The sequence below is a fragment of the Oculina patagonica genome, chromosome 10 (genome assembly GCF_052425735.1).
Source record: "Oculina patagonica isolate OP01 chromosome 10, crgOcupat, whole genome shotgun sequence".
NCBI lineage: Eukaryota > Metazoa > Cnidaria > Anthozoa > Scleractinia > Oculinidae > Oculina > Oculina patagonica.
In genome coordinates this window covers 10,521,311-10,534,463 of record NC_135767.1, presented here as the reverse complement: position 1 = coordinate 10,534,463, position 13,153 = coordinate 10,521,311, and the positions used below count along the sequence as shown (strand labels likewise).

The 13,153-nt window shown below is 38.1% G+C and overlaps 1 protein-coding gene across 1 annotated transcript in view; it reads right to left on the bottom strand.

The window, feature by feature from the left end:
* LOC144629338 (dihydroxy-acid dehydratase 2-like) overlaps positions 1-13,153 on the bottom strand; it is a 30,223-nt gene that overhangs the window by 4,649 nt on the left and 12,421 nt on the right. Inside the window, exons 5-18 of the mRNA XM_078487575.1 lie at positions 11,598-11,641; positions 11,014-11,063; positions 10,153-10,236; positions 9,546-9,620; positions 8,273-8,356; positions 7,342-7,429; positions 6,753-6,815; positions 5,627-5,664; positions 5,271-5,369; positions 4,788-4,870; positions 4,023-4,107; positions 3,627-3,665; positions 2,860-2,979; positions 1,862-1,924 (exon numbers count right to left, since the gene is read on the bottom strand). Of these exons, the coding sequence (XP_078343701.1) occupies positions 1,862-1,924; positions 2,860-2,979; positions 3,627-3,665; positions 4,023-4,107; positions 4,788-4,870; positions 5,271-5,369; positions 5,627-5,664; positions 6,753-6,815; positions 7,342-7,429; positions 8,273-8,356; positions 9,546-9,620; positions 10,153-10,236; positions 11,014-11,063; positions 11,598-11,641 (1,015 nt within the window). The remainder of the gene's footprint in view (positions 1-1,861; positions 1,925-2,859; positions 2,980-3,626; positions 3,666-4,022; positions 4,108-4,787; positions 4,871-5,270; positions 5,370-5,626; positions 5,665-6,752; positions 6,816-7,341; positions 7,430-8,272; positions 8,357-9,545; positions 9,621-10,152; positions 10,237-11,013; positions 11,064-11,597; positions 11,642-13,153) is intronic.

Below are 13,153 nucleotides of genomic sequence, written 5' to 3'. Positions count from 1 at the left end.
ATGTGACCTGCAGACCTGCACGCAGGCGTCTCGTGTTTTCCTTTCTTTGCTTTTCCGTAAAAAGTACTAAACATTGGCGAATGGGTCTTCTCGCACATGAAATGCAAAATGAAGGGCCATTTTGGTGTTTTTCGTCACAACGGCAGAACTTGAAAAAATCAGCCTGACTTTTTCAAGTTGAGATCTAAAGTTCCTGATGGCATCACAATAATATCACTTGTTTATAGCTTCAGTACACTGGCATGGTAATTTTTAACAAAACTAGACCACTACTCGTAGTTTCCATATGTCTTTAGGGTCTCGAGTTTTAAAAGTGAAGCTGGTGACAGTGTCCCTTTAAGTATAGCCTGCGTAGCAAGCGTTCCCGTGCGAGCGAAGTGCTGCTATGTGTCGCGCGCGAACGAATATTCTGGCGAAGAGCGAACGATTCTGGCCGCGCGAAAATTGGGTCGAGAACAAAAAAGGGAAGGGAGCGGGGAGGGGGTGGGGAAGCGAGGGAACGCTTGCAAGCAAACCCCACGATTCTGAAAAACGCCCACCGATTTTTCCAGTTGATTTCACTCGTTGATTGACAGCTTATCAACAAATTAGCCAATTACATTTGACCGGAAATAAAATTTACTTCCTTCAAAACAAACCCGCGAAACACTGTTGTGATGTCCGAAACACCAAGCAATCGCTGTAGAGTTTGTCGATGCAATTTTAAAATTAGATTTGGTACAGCATCTCAGCCGGGAAGAGCTGGTTATTTTTCTTTAGAATATCTTTGTAAACCCTCGAAGCGAAAATATTCATACGAGAAATCCTTGCCGATTTTTGCAGAGCTGTTTGAATCGAAGTTGTGGAAAACCCCCAAGCTATTTTCATAGCGCGTTTGTCATCCTTGCGCTCACAAAATTAGAAATTTTGGGATACTATACGAACTCGTACAGAGTTCGATAGGAAGCGAGGCTGCTGCTTGAAAAACTCAACCAAAGCCAATGTTTCAATCTACTTTATTACTAATATTCGAAAATATATTGCAATATAACCGCTTACTACAATAGTACACAAAGAAATCTTCAGTTTTTTTAAATACGTATCAAAGTCGTAAACAGTGGCGAAGAAGCTCACCTCAATCCCGTCCAAGTTTCATTTGTATGACTTTCGTCTACAACAAGAGCGGCTAAATTCTCATTAAATGCGGAATTCTTCGATTTTAGTGAATCAATAAAATGCCTGTCCATGGCGGCTTCAGCTGAAGCGTACACAATATTAAATTTCCCTCGGTGTATGTCCTCTAAACAGTCAAACTTTTCATTATTGCGGTTTTCGGTGAAATGCGACAGCCAACGAACCATGAAAAACAGAAACAAACAGAATGGATCGAAATCTACCAATCACAACTGACAGACTTGACCTTTTGACCCGAATGAAGCGAACTTCTGTTTCCCGAGAGGTCCGCTAAGATGATTGACGGCAGCAAAAAGCGTAAACCGTTGTTCTCTGATCAGCAAGCACGAATATGTCAAACTTGTCAATCAACATAACTACGCCGCACCAATCAGAGACCCCGTTCGTGGGCGAACGGGTTTTTCAGAATCGTGGGGTTTGCTTGCAAGCGTTCCCTCGCTTCCCCACCCCCACCCCCCTTCTTTTCCCTTTTTTGCTCTCGCCACAATTTTCGCGCGGCCAGAATCTTTCGCTCTTCGCTAGAATATTCGTTCGTGCCCGACACATAGCAGCACTTCGCTCGCACGGGAACGCTTGCTACGCAGGCTACTTTAAGTACTTTATGGTTTTCCGTATTCTCATCACCTGTCTACTTGACAATGTATTGATAATGTAAAGAGAAATAAAATGTTCATGATTTGCTACTCACCTTTATAATCAAGATGTGCCTGCCAGCAGGTGCTAGAGGAGACGACACTGGATAAACAATATCCTACAAACAAATGATAAACAACACGCAGCTTTAGACACAGCAATATGATATAAAAACATACCTACAAACAATCCTTGTTAAAACAACCATTTCTAAGGACGTCAGGTTAACTATCGGTAACAAATTTGACATTCCTTTACTAAAATCCGAATTATCAATTTTATCAATTCAAAGAATCCACTGGACACTCCGAGTAGATTCAAAAGATCAAATCTGAAAGCTGGACTTTAAGACGAATCGTGATCCGTGCATTTCTTTGAGAAATCAGATGCAAAAAAAATAACTTTGCCAAGCGGTCTTCCCGTACGTAGCAATTAAAGGGGCACTGTCCTGCCGAAATAGCAAAAATTTCAATCAGCTTATTTCTATGTTATATCGCCAAATGCCACCAGATATACAGCTTAAGTTTTTTAAAAGGATTGTATGTGCAGTATTTTAAGGATTGTAATGGATTAGTTTATGAAATCTGATTTATTGACAGGATGTCAAAAAGATAAAACTTGCCATTCTTGTGACAGATGGGCTACCCTGTGTAAATAAAGTTTTACTTTACTACTTTACTTTACTAGTTTGACCTTTCTGGTCTCAACTAGGATTTGGGCAACCTTTAACTGGGACTGGGATTTGATCACTGGGAATGGGAATCACAGACGGAAAAACAATAGAACTGGGACTGGGATTTCAAAAATATGAGGAAACAATAGACTGGGAAATGGGATTTAGGCAAAATTTAGGCTGGGAAAATGGGATTTATACTCCCCCCTCCCCTTCCACATTCAGCACCCTTGCTGTTATTTTGTCTGTTAAGTTTATATTTCTTTGCTTCTGTCACTTTTGGCGATGATTTCTTCCATTAAAGCAAGCTCCTGGCCATAAGTCATGATAACACAATATTTCAGCCAGGACAGAGTCTCTTTAACAGTAGTAAAAATTACCTGTTTTCCCAATTCAGGGAGTCGTGGCAAATGTGTAAGATTCTCAGCCATCGTTTTCCCATTAACTGTGACTTGGTCTCCGTGGAGGAAGCCATTCTCAAAAAGTTCCTTCAATACAATCTGCAACAAATAGTGAACAAACGTCGTGATGATCTTTCTCTTTGCTACATGCATAGAAGAAATGTAAGGTAGCAAACAATAACCACAATATGAAGCCCCAAAGGTGATCATTATGTCACTTCTACCAGGCATACATGACATAAGGGTTTGCTGAGAACTTCCGTCTTTTAGAGAAGATTAGAAGCAAAATACGTTGATTAAAGTAAACCGCAACAAGGACTACTGTAATGTAATAAATCAATTTAAATTGCTTTGTGTCCTTATTATGGCCTAGAGGGCACCGGTATGCAACGCAAATGGACACAAGCTTTCAACTTGCGCCTACATGCGTATCCGTTTGGCCAGGGCTTGCGTGCACTTGTGTTGACTTGCGCTCACTTTGGTCGAGATTAAATTTGCACGCAAGTTTTTCACCGTTTGGCCACTCAACGCACACCGAAGTCTTACTTCTACTTCAACTACTGAATTGTAGCGCGCGCAGTAGCATTGAAATGGCTTTTTGACAACTTGGCGTACACTTGCGAGTAAACTTGCGAGTCCGTTTGGCTAGCCAACGCAAGCCTGTACGCAAGTTCAACTTGCGACTACTTGCGCCCACTTGCGTTCACTCGCGTTGCCATATGAACAAATACAAAACATGTACTCACCGGGAGACCTCCGATCTTATCCAAATCAGCCATCTGATACTGAAATACAAATTTTAGGATGCGGAATTATTCACTTTTCGCTCGTAAAGCGAATCCAAATGCAAATGACGAGAAAAACTACGTAGCGATACTGTACAAGAACATTGTTGAATATAATAGATTTGTTATCCAATAATTTCCTTCCCCAAATCGTGACTTCAACTACTTTTGATGCTTTCGCTCGGTTGAGAAGGAATAAGGCAACTACCAAGCTGGTCTCTTGGAGTACAAATATAGCAACCTATTTGTAGTCGTTTCGCTGGTAATTTTTTCCTCTCTCTTTCTCTGCTGAGTGGAGTTGGATAATAAAGTCATCTATAAATATTTAAAAAAAAAATTCACGGGTCAGCATCATACCTTGCCGTGTGGTTTGACATTAGCAATCAATGGAACCCTTCCTCCAACTGCGTTAAAATCATCAATGGAAAATTCTACTTCTGACCTAAGTTTATTGAACAAAGAAGAAGAAAACAAACAAAATTTGTTACAACAGCCGCTCCCTTCATAAAAATCGGTAACTGTTGACTGAATCTAAGTCTGTTTTACGTTTCTTAATCTAAATACGAATGTGTTTGTCACAAAAGAATTTGGGCAGTAATTGAAACGATTTTGTTCCCACTATATAAAGAACTCGATTAGATACAGAGGTGCTGCATTTAGGTATTATACTGACAACTTCACACACTTTTATGCCACAGTAAGAAAAGACGACCTCAGTAAACGATTAGGCAATAATGTGACCTCCATACAAACACAAAGGAGAAACGTAGCGGACTTTAATTTTATTAAAGTGAATGTCTGGATTTCTAATTATTAAAATAAAGGATGTCGTTGTTGTGTAACCTATCCGTTCCTACTGAGCACCTCCATCTTAAAGCCTTAGTCCTATGTGCACACATCATCTTTGGTTTGTCACACAGTCTTGGTAACAAAAGACTGCACGACAAAGTTTAACAAGTATTAACCTTGCTCTAATCCTCGTTGTTTCTCGTGACTCAGATCCAAATGAAAGACAATTGTTTTCGTTTCGGTTATACTACCGTGAAAGACTGAATCTAATGAATCTGAAACCAAACATTTACAGCAAAATAAAAATTATTTAACAACAGAAAATTAACCTACTCATGAGCCAGGGCCAACAAGTGAAGAACTCCATTAGTTGATCCACCTAATGCATACATGACTGTTACAGCATTCTCAAAAGCCTGTTATAAACATAGAATACCACATCACAATTACAAGAGACTGGACAAACCTAACAACACAACAGCACCAATGCGTGTCTCCGCCATAAACTCTTTTCTCCTGGTTATCGTGACTGCATGTTCGGACTGCATGTTCGTTCATCACAGGCTCACACTCCCCCCCCCCCCCCCACCGCCAGGTTTCCCGACCAGTTGACCATTTCTATATATTTACGTTTGAACAACAGATGCACAGGCAGAAGAGTTCTGTCTTGTTTAACAACACAACACCAAGAAACACCAATCAGTAATTGTCAATTTGGCCGCTAACGTCTCCCATTAAACTATATAAGGGCACTGACACTTGGTGCAGCACAACAAACAAAGCTGAATGACTGGCAACATGATTTGCACTTTTCACCTTTCTAGTCATAATATTCTTTGCTGTTTTTCCTGATTTCATCAGAGAAAACAATGCCTTAACAGCCTCTTTTACTTCTCTCTTCTTTTTGTCTGTCACCTTAGGGGACAAATGTTCACACAAATCAATAAACAAACGTAAAAAGAAAGCAAGCAAGCAAGAAAAAAAGAAGGAAAAAACAGAAAGACACAAACAAAGAACCTGCCAGACTGCAGACCGACAGGCAGACAGAGCCCAGGATACCCCAGGGGTCAGACAGAAACACAGACAACAGACAGACGCATAACATCAAGGACACCTCTACAAGTCAGAGGCTAGCTGGCCATCAAAAGCATCAAAAACTGCAAAACACCAACCTTGTTTTCATTATCTACAGCAACACCGGAGGCACTCCCTGACAAAATAACAAACAACTTCATCATGCATGCATGACCTGCAACTCTTACAAATTAAAGTTAATGTAATATATAAGCTGAAGTGCAGCCAGGAAGAGACATAATAAAGCTTTCAGCTGTCACTCCGGCTACAGCCTTCGACGGATTAAAATGGACTGTAAAAATTAATGAATAAAATATATACAAAAAGGCAAGATAAAAATAAGAACAAAAGCAAAGTAAAAATGTGCTAATTATGTCACTATTTTTTTAAAAAGAAAACAATACTGATTTTTACTTTGCTTTTTTTCTTATTTTTAAAAATAAAGCTCATGTTCTTTTTCAATATTTTAGCCTGTGAACGTTTTTTATTGTAGTTTTTAATTGAAGAAACATTGACCATGTACGTAATTAAAGAGCATGAACTATGAACGATATGACCCAATGGTATTCTGGGTAGACAGCCTTGGTAAGCTTAGTAGTATCAGGGACGGCGGAGCAGTTTTCCAGGTGGGGGGCTGACTGTGACTTAGTGGGGGGGCTGGCTCTCTTAGTAAGTCTTAATTTTCGGTGGGGGGGGGGGCTGCCCCGGCCCCCCCCCCCCCCGCCGTCCCTTAGGTATTCCTTTTATTGCTAGAGCAGTTTTCAATTGAGTGTCGTATAACCAAAACCAAAGTAATAACTCTGGCCAATCACAAAGGGCACAGCAATCAAGTGACCATCAACTCGAGCAAATACATGTGCCGGCCGAAGCGCGGGAAACGTGCGCGGCGAGTCACGATTGGTTTTGGTTTTACTCCTGATTGGCTGAGAAAGTGGCTGGATTTTTAAGCCAATCACAGCGTAGTAATGCAAAACCAAAGCAAACGCAATTTACTCGACACTCAAGAGAAAACCGCTCTAACTTAATCAAAATATTTACTTTCTTTGAGAGACTGAGTTAACCTTATTATCATGTTTATTCTAAAAATATAATTTTCCCACATTTATTTTTCTGATTTCCTAGTAAACTTTTAGGTGCATCTTTCATGGTTTATATGGTCAGGTGTAAAAAACATTCCCTTTAGTTACTGTTTTGCTTTTTAGTTTTTGTTTTGTTGTTTCACACCTGGTAATGACAGGCCAAGTGTTTCTACCACAGATGACATGGTGTTTGCTGTAAACATCCCTCCTAAACATGAACAAGAAAAAAACATTAGTCTGTCTACACTTACTATTGAAACAATGTATCAGCTAAAATTAATCATTACATAACAAGGCCAGGAAGAGTTAAATAAAGTAGTAACTTTTAAGCATAGCATAACAACTTATGCATTACAATTTCTTACACTGTAAAATGTAAACAAGTGCTTTCAGCCACAAAAGTGGGAGGCGCGGTGGCTTAATAGTTAGTGTGCCAGACTCCGGATCGAGCAGTCCTTGCCTAGGCAATGTGCTGTGTTCGTAGGCAAGACACTTTACTCTCATAGTGCCTCTCTCCACCCTGGTGTATAACTGGGTACTGGATAATTTAATGATGGGGGGTAACCCTGTGATGGATTTGCTTTAATTTTATTAATTTTTGTGAGAACTATTTTTTGTAACTTTCGCAATTTCAAATTTAATATGCGCAAAAAAAAAAAAAACAAAATACAAAATACAAAATAAATAAGCTGTTATTTTAGTTATCTGTATAATTTTTTGCTTATTTTAATTACCACAGGCTCCAGCGCCAGGTATTGAATGACATTCAATGTCCTTTAAATCTTCAATATCCATTAGTCCTGTGCTGTAGGAACCTAATGCCTGCCAGCAAATTAACAAGAAAATAGAGGATCTTCACAACAACCTTTATTTGTACTCAGAATATTTATAGAGTAAAAAAATAAATAAGTAGAGTAATGGCTGCCTGTAAAAAAATGCACCTAGAGGACCAGGCAGCTAATTGACATAATGTGATTTGCGCGATGCAGTCGTTGTGTCACCCACAAATGACCACTGCTCACCAAGGTTCTCAGTGCTCGTGGTTAGAGCGTCCGACTAGTGTCGGAAGGTCGTGGGTTCGAGTCCCATCTGTGAACTCAGATTTTTTCTGGTTCTTTCTCTCCCACATCATCCATTTTATTTATTTATTTCTCTGGGTCTCGTGACTGCGTGTGCAGTTATGTGTGTGTTCATACATATGTGATTGCGCGTGCGTCGTTGTGTCACCCACAGAGTTCTCAGTGCTCAGTGGGCGTCCCGTGTCGGGGTCGGGGTTTGGTCCCTCTGTGACTCTTTCTGGCTCACATAAATCAACACAATAAAACAAAGTTGGCTGAAAGAACAATTTCAACCCTCAACTTTCAAATTTTTGAACCCTGGGTTAATTTCATGAAACTCCCAATTTCTCAAACCAATTTTTGTTTGAACCCTTGGATAGCAGTACTTGTTTGTAATTTTACACCCAATTTCCTGAACCTTCCGATTTCTCAATTGAAAGCAGTTTTCATTTCCTCTGGCCTCCAGAAATCGATATTCTACAGTACTCTTCATAAACATTTGGCTTCAAAAGAATCACTAACAATTAAAAGATTTTGAATAGGCCACAAGCATGCCAAATCAAATTATGTTCGGTGCATGTTGATTTACTGCTTATGCATATTGTACCTCAAATGGGCTGCCTGCACTCAAATCCTTATGCTTCTTGCCACAGCCAGGGAGCATTGTTCCACCATAAATAACCACGCCGCACTGTTGGTTAAAAATCAAATCAAATCAAATCAAATTATTTTTATTTATACACGTGACACTTAGGAGTACAATAAAGTCTCGTTAGAATGTGTACATGTACGTGTAAAAAATAAACATTTTATATATATAGAAATAAATTAAAGTATATTTAAAATTCTCTAAAACGTTAAAAATTATCATTGATATTTACAATTAATATTTACAAGTAAAAAATAAAATATATAATAATTTAAATGTCACAAATTACAGGTTAAAAAGGTACTAAGCCATATAATGAAGGGTAACAATGATAAATTATGTAGCATAATAGAGACCCTGCCAGGGTAAATTCCGACCGCATGGCCCGGCGACAGCATCTGACAAACAACACCCTTTGGAAAAAACTAAATTCCGACAAGGACAATTACCGACAGCACAGAGCGAAAAGACATGGCACATATTTAAATTAGACAAGCGACGGCCCCCTGGCAGGGCCTCATAATAGGCAAGCAATGCATTCTAATGTCTCCAGCTGCACGTACAGCAGCATTTAATGCAACCCTCCAAGTTAAGGCCATTAGTCGCCGGCGCTGTTTTGGGCTGGCGACTATTGGAACGTCGCCAGCCTGGCGACTAAAATTGAAGATGGATTAAAGCGTGAGCTATGCGACAAATTTCCACTGGCGACCAAACTTGAGCAGTTGGTGGCCAAATGGCCCCTAAGGAAAAAAATAAACTTGGAGGGTTGTTAATGCCACATAAAATGAGCTTATTTTAACTTTTTCTCACACAAATGCTATGGTTTTCATTGGGAAAATTCTTTTATGAGATGAATTAGCAGTTTTAATTTGTCATTTTCACATTTTTTGTCACCAGCTGCATTTCCAGCTTTTTCATGACCGTGGTTCCTTGCCCCACACCACATATTCATTGGGATGAGAATGAAGATGACAACTGGACTCCCAAAATGGCTGAAAATTTTGCCTTCTGCTTGCTTGAATGTACTAATTAACGGATTACTTCTGTGCTTATGTGTATGAGCACTAAAGACTGAGGTGGTTTTCTACTTACAGTATTACGTACACTTTGTAGAAGCTCTCAATTTTTGCTTTAACAAGCAGAATGATACAGTCTTTTTATTATTTTAGTCTTCTTGCAGTTAGCATAGGTTTGTTGATATTGTGCAAAAGGTTGCTACATCCTCACTTACTGCGTCAAGTCTTGGTAAAGCCATTGTAACTCCAGGTATAGTCTTGTCACAGCCTGCAAGGCAGATCATGCCATCCTGTAATGAATAGTACATGCTAGTTTACAGCACTGACGTACTGACTACATTGTATTTTTAAAATATTATAATTGACACTTCAACAACCAGACCAAATTTCAGTCTTTTATTTTCTCAAGAGTTGAGACGCCTTTCCCCAGATCATGAGACACTTGTCTCCAGGCCTAGGGATGTTGAGACAGTGTCCCAAGAGAGGAGACATGTAACCCCAGAGATGGGATGCTTGTCTTCAAAAGAGACACCTGTCTTCAAAGACAAGACACATTGCTCCAGAAATGGGACACTCGTCCCCATAGATAAGGCCCTTGTATCCAGATACAAGACACTTATTGCCCTTAGAAATGAAACACCTGTCTTCAGGGATAAGACACTTGTCTTCACACAGTTACTACACTTGTCTTCAGAGAAATGAATCTTGTCTCCAGAGATCATACAGTTATTATAAGGAAATTGTCTCCAGAGATGAGTCAACACATAATTTAAGACGTTGGGAAATTAACTCTCCTTTGAATGGTACTTCATCATATCTTACCCCAGTGTACCCAGCATGGGTTATTTCAATACAGTCAGCAATCCAGTCTCGAGACACTAAGGAATATCTCATGCAACTAGTTCCCTAGGAAAAAACGTTAAGAATATTTTCATTTCAATTTTGTTTTTTTAACACATACAGCTATGTTCATCTCAAAGAAATGCAGTCTACAAGTGTCAAATGTTACCCGCCACAATTCTAAACACTGACACAACAACATGTACATGAATAAGTACAAAAACATTTTGCCCCTGCAGGGACTGCCAGAGATCATTCATCTTTGAAGTCCCAGGGTGCATGTTGCTGCATTGCGTTACGGTCATGTGCACTAGTAGTTAGTCAAGTCGGTATAGTAGGATTACTGTATTTTACTGTTATAGAACAAATATAACAAGTATTCACAATCAAGGACTCAGCTATAACGGTAATAGTATCAGTACTGACTGGAACAGTTAAAATATAGAGTCTGTAAACCAAAAAAAACCTTGATGTCATCTTTCTTGGCATGCAGAATTAATAAATGGGAAAGATGACATACAATCAAGAAAAGCCAGAGAATAATACAACGCATTAGTTAATTTTAATGATTCAGGGAATGCTCAGCAGTGTCTTTTTCCAATCATTTGAGCAAGCTATCCAGCTATTAAATTTTGGTAAATAAAAAGTGCGTTATAAATTTAATGTAACTCAATGTCTAGGACCTTAGAGATATCAAAATTAGTGTGTGTAAAATACACCTATATATTGTTTCAAAGTGTGCATGCACTCACATCACACTGTCAATTGGTCTTGGAGCATTGTAATATTGTTAGCAAATTAGAGGCAAAATTTTATAAACACTGAATAATTTGCCTAAATTACCATGGTCATTGCATCACTTATTACAGGTGTACAGCATAAAACAGCTTTGCCTGTAAAACAAAATATGTCCAGTTTAGTATACAGAATAATTTAAGTACAAAATAAACAGATTATACAGATTCACATGTAAATAGTGCTCCAACCATAATGTAGACCTTTACTGTTAATACACAGGTTCCTATTGATGTAAGATGTCATAAATATAGTTATACTTTTTGCCTGTGCTTCAAAATGCAGATAACTTCAAACCCTTCAAAATGAAAATGAGATTTATAACACTTGCACAAAAAAACGAGTAAGGAAATACAATTGCATTGTTACAGAAAATATCCATACCCCTCCCATGGAAGGTTTTTTTGGTTTGAATCACCCCACCCCTCTGGAAATTCTAGGTAAGTCCCATACTTCCCTTTAAAAATTTTGGCTTTTAATATCCCACACCCCCTCAGAATTTCCAATAACCATCCATGGGGTGGGTATGGATATTTTTTCACCATTATGATAAAGTTTTTTCACTGGACCTCTATTTAATTACAACCTGTAAAAGGCAGCTCAGAAATGATCTAGTGTGATGACATAGTTACCTCCTTCCTCTTCTACAGCTTTTATCACATAATCTGCAAGCTCCCTGTGAAGATTATAAATTAAGTTACACCCTTACTATTTCAAGATCTCTACCACAGCCTAACAACAACAAGGTTTATTTGAACTGTAAAATTACTAGTTACTACTTAAGGTGGCTCGATCAGATTTTTGAGTGACGATACCTTTTTAACTTTGAGCAACTTGTATGTCACCGTAAACAATCTGACTGAAAATCAGTCAATATAGCTGTACTAAAGAAAGATGAAAGTTTCGAGTGAGATACGTTTCGTCGAAATCGGAGTAACCATAGCAACATAATGACGTCACCACCCATTTTACACGAGACCGATTTTCTTGTAATAGAGGGATAATTTTGAAAAAAGGCTTCTAGTTCTTGGTCTTGACATAGTTTTCTCAAGGTCTGCAAAATTTGAAGAATTTCTATGAGAGCGTTTTCGAGAAAATTTTGGATGAAGTTTCACTATGAACCCAAATGCCATGAAAATGTAATGAATATTTTCATGGTAAATTTACGGCATTTTAATTATATTTTCAAGGTTTTTTCATGGTTTGAATTCATGGTTTAATCATGGGTATATTCCCATGTTTAATTCGTTAAAAAGGCATGAAAAATCCCATGAAAATCCTTTGAAATGTAACACTTTTCCCTAGCCATGAAATTGACAAAATAGAGGACAAGCCATTAAAACCCCATGAAAGGAGAAATTTTCATGGGGTGTTTAATTCATGGCTTTTTCACAGTCCATGAAATGATCAAGGACAAATTTCATGGTGTTAAAATTCAGTGGTCTTTAATGATGTTCCAATTTTCATGATCTATGAAAATCCCATTAATGGGGACAGTATTAATTGACCATGAATTTTTTAATGGTCTTTTCACTAGAAAATAATGACCTGTGAAAAAGACACAGGTAGCTTTTAATGAGATTTCTAGTGGCTGTAACCACGCAATAGACACCATGAAAAGTGTAATAAAAATGCCATGAAATTCAAAACCAACATCATGAAAAATAGGGAAGAATCTAAAAACAATGAAGCTCCTGTCAGTGTTATATTAAATGTAATTTAATAATTTTTGTAACATATATATTTGATACAATCTACTGGCTTTTCTTCAGCTAGTTTATGTCATTTTTGGATATAATATTAAGTTTTCTAAGGAATTCCTTAGAAATTCTATGAATCTGAGCAATACAATAAAAGCTTGCAAATAAATAGGCTTATTCTTAGGAATTCTCAGGAATCTTTGGGAATTCATAGAAATTCTGGGCAATAACTGGAAATTTCTCATGAATTTGTAGGAGTACAAAATTCTGCTTCATTAAATATGGCTAATGCAGGCATACAACAATACAGATATTTAGAACAGTTTGATTTTATTTGCTATTTAGCTACAATTTTCCGATGTATTCACTTGCCTGATCTGATGCCTTTCAATGGCATAAGCTTATATAAATTTTAAATCACTTTAAAACTTGTGGTTCATAGTGTCTGACTAAAACAAAGAAAAACAGACTTAGCTGTAATAGCAGTC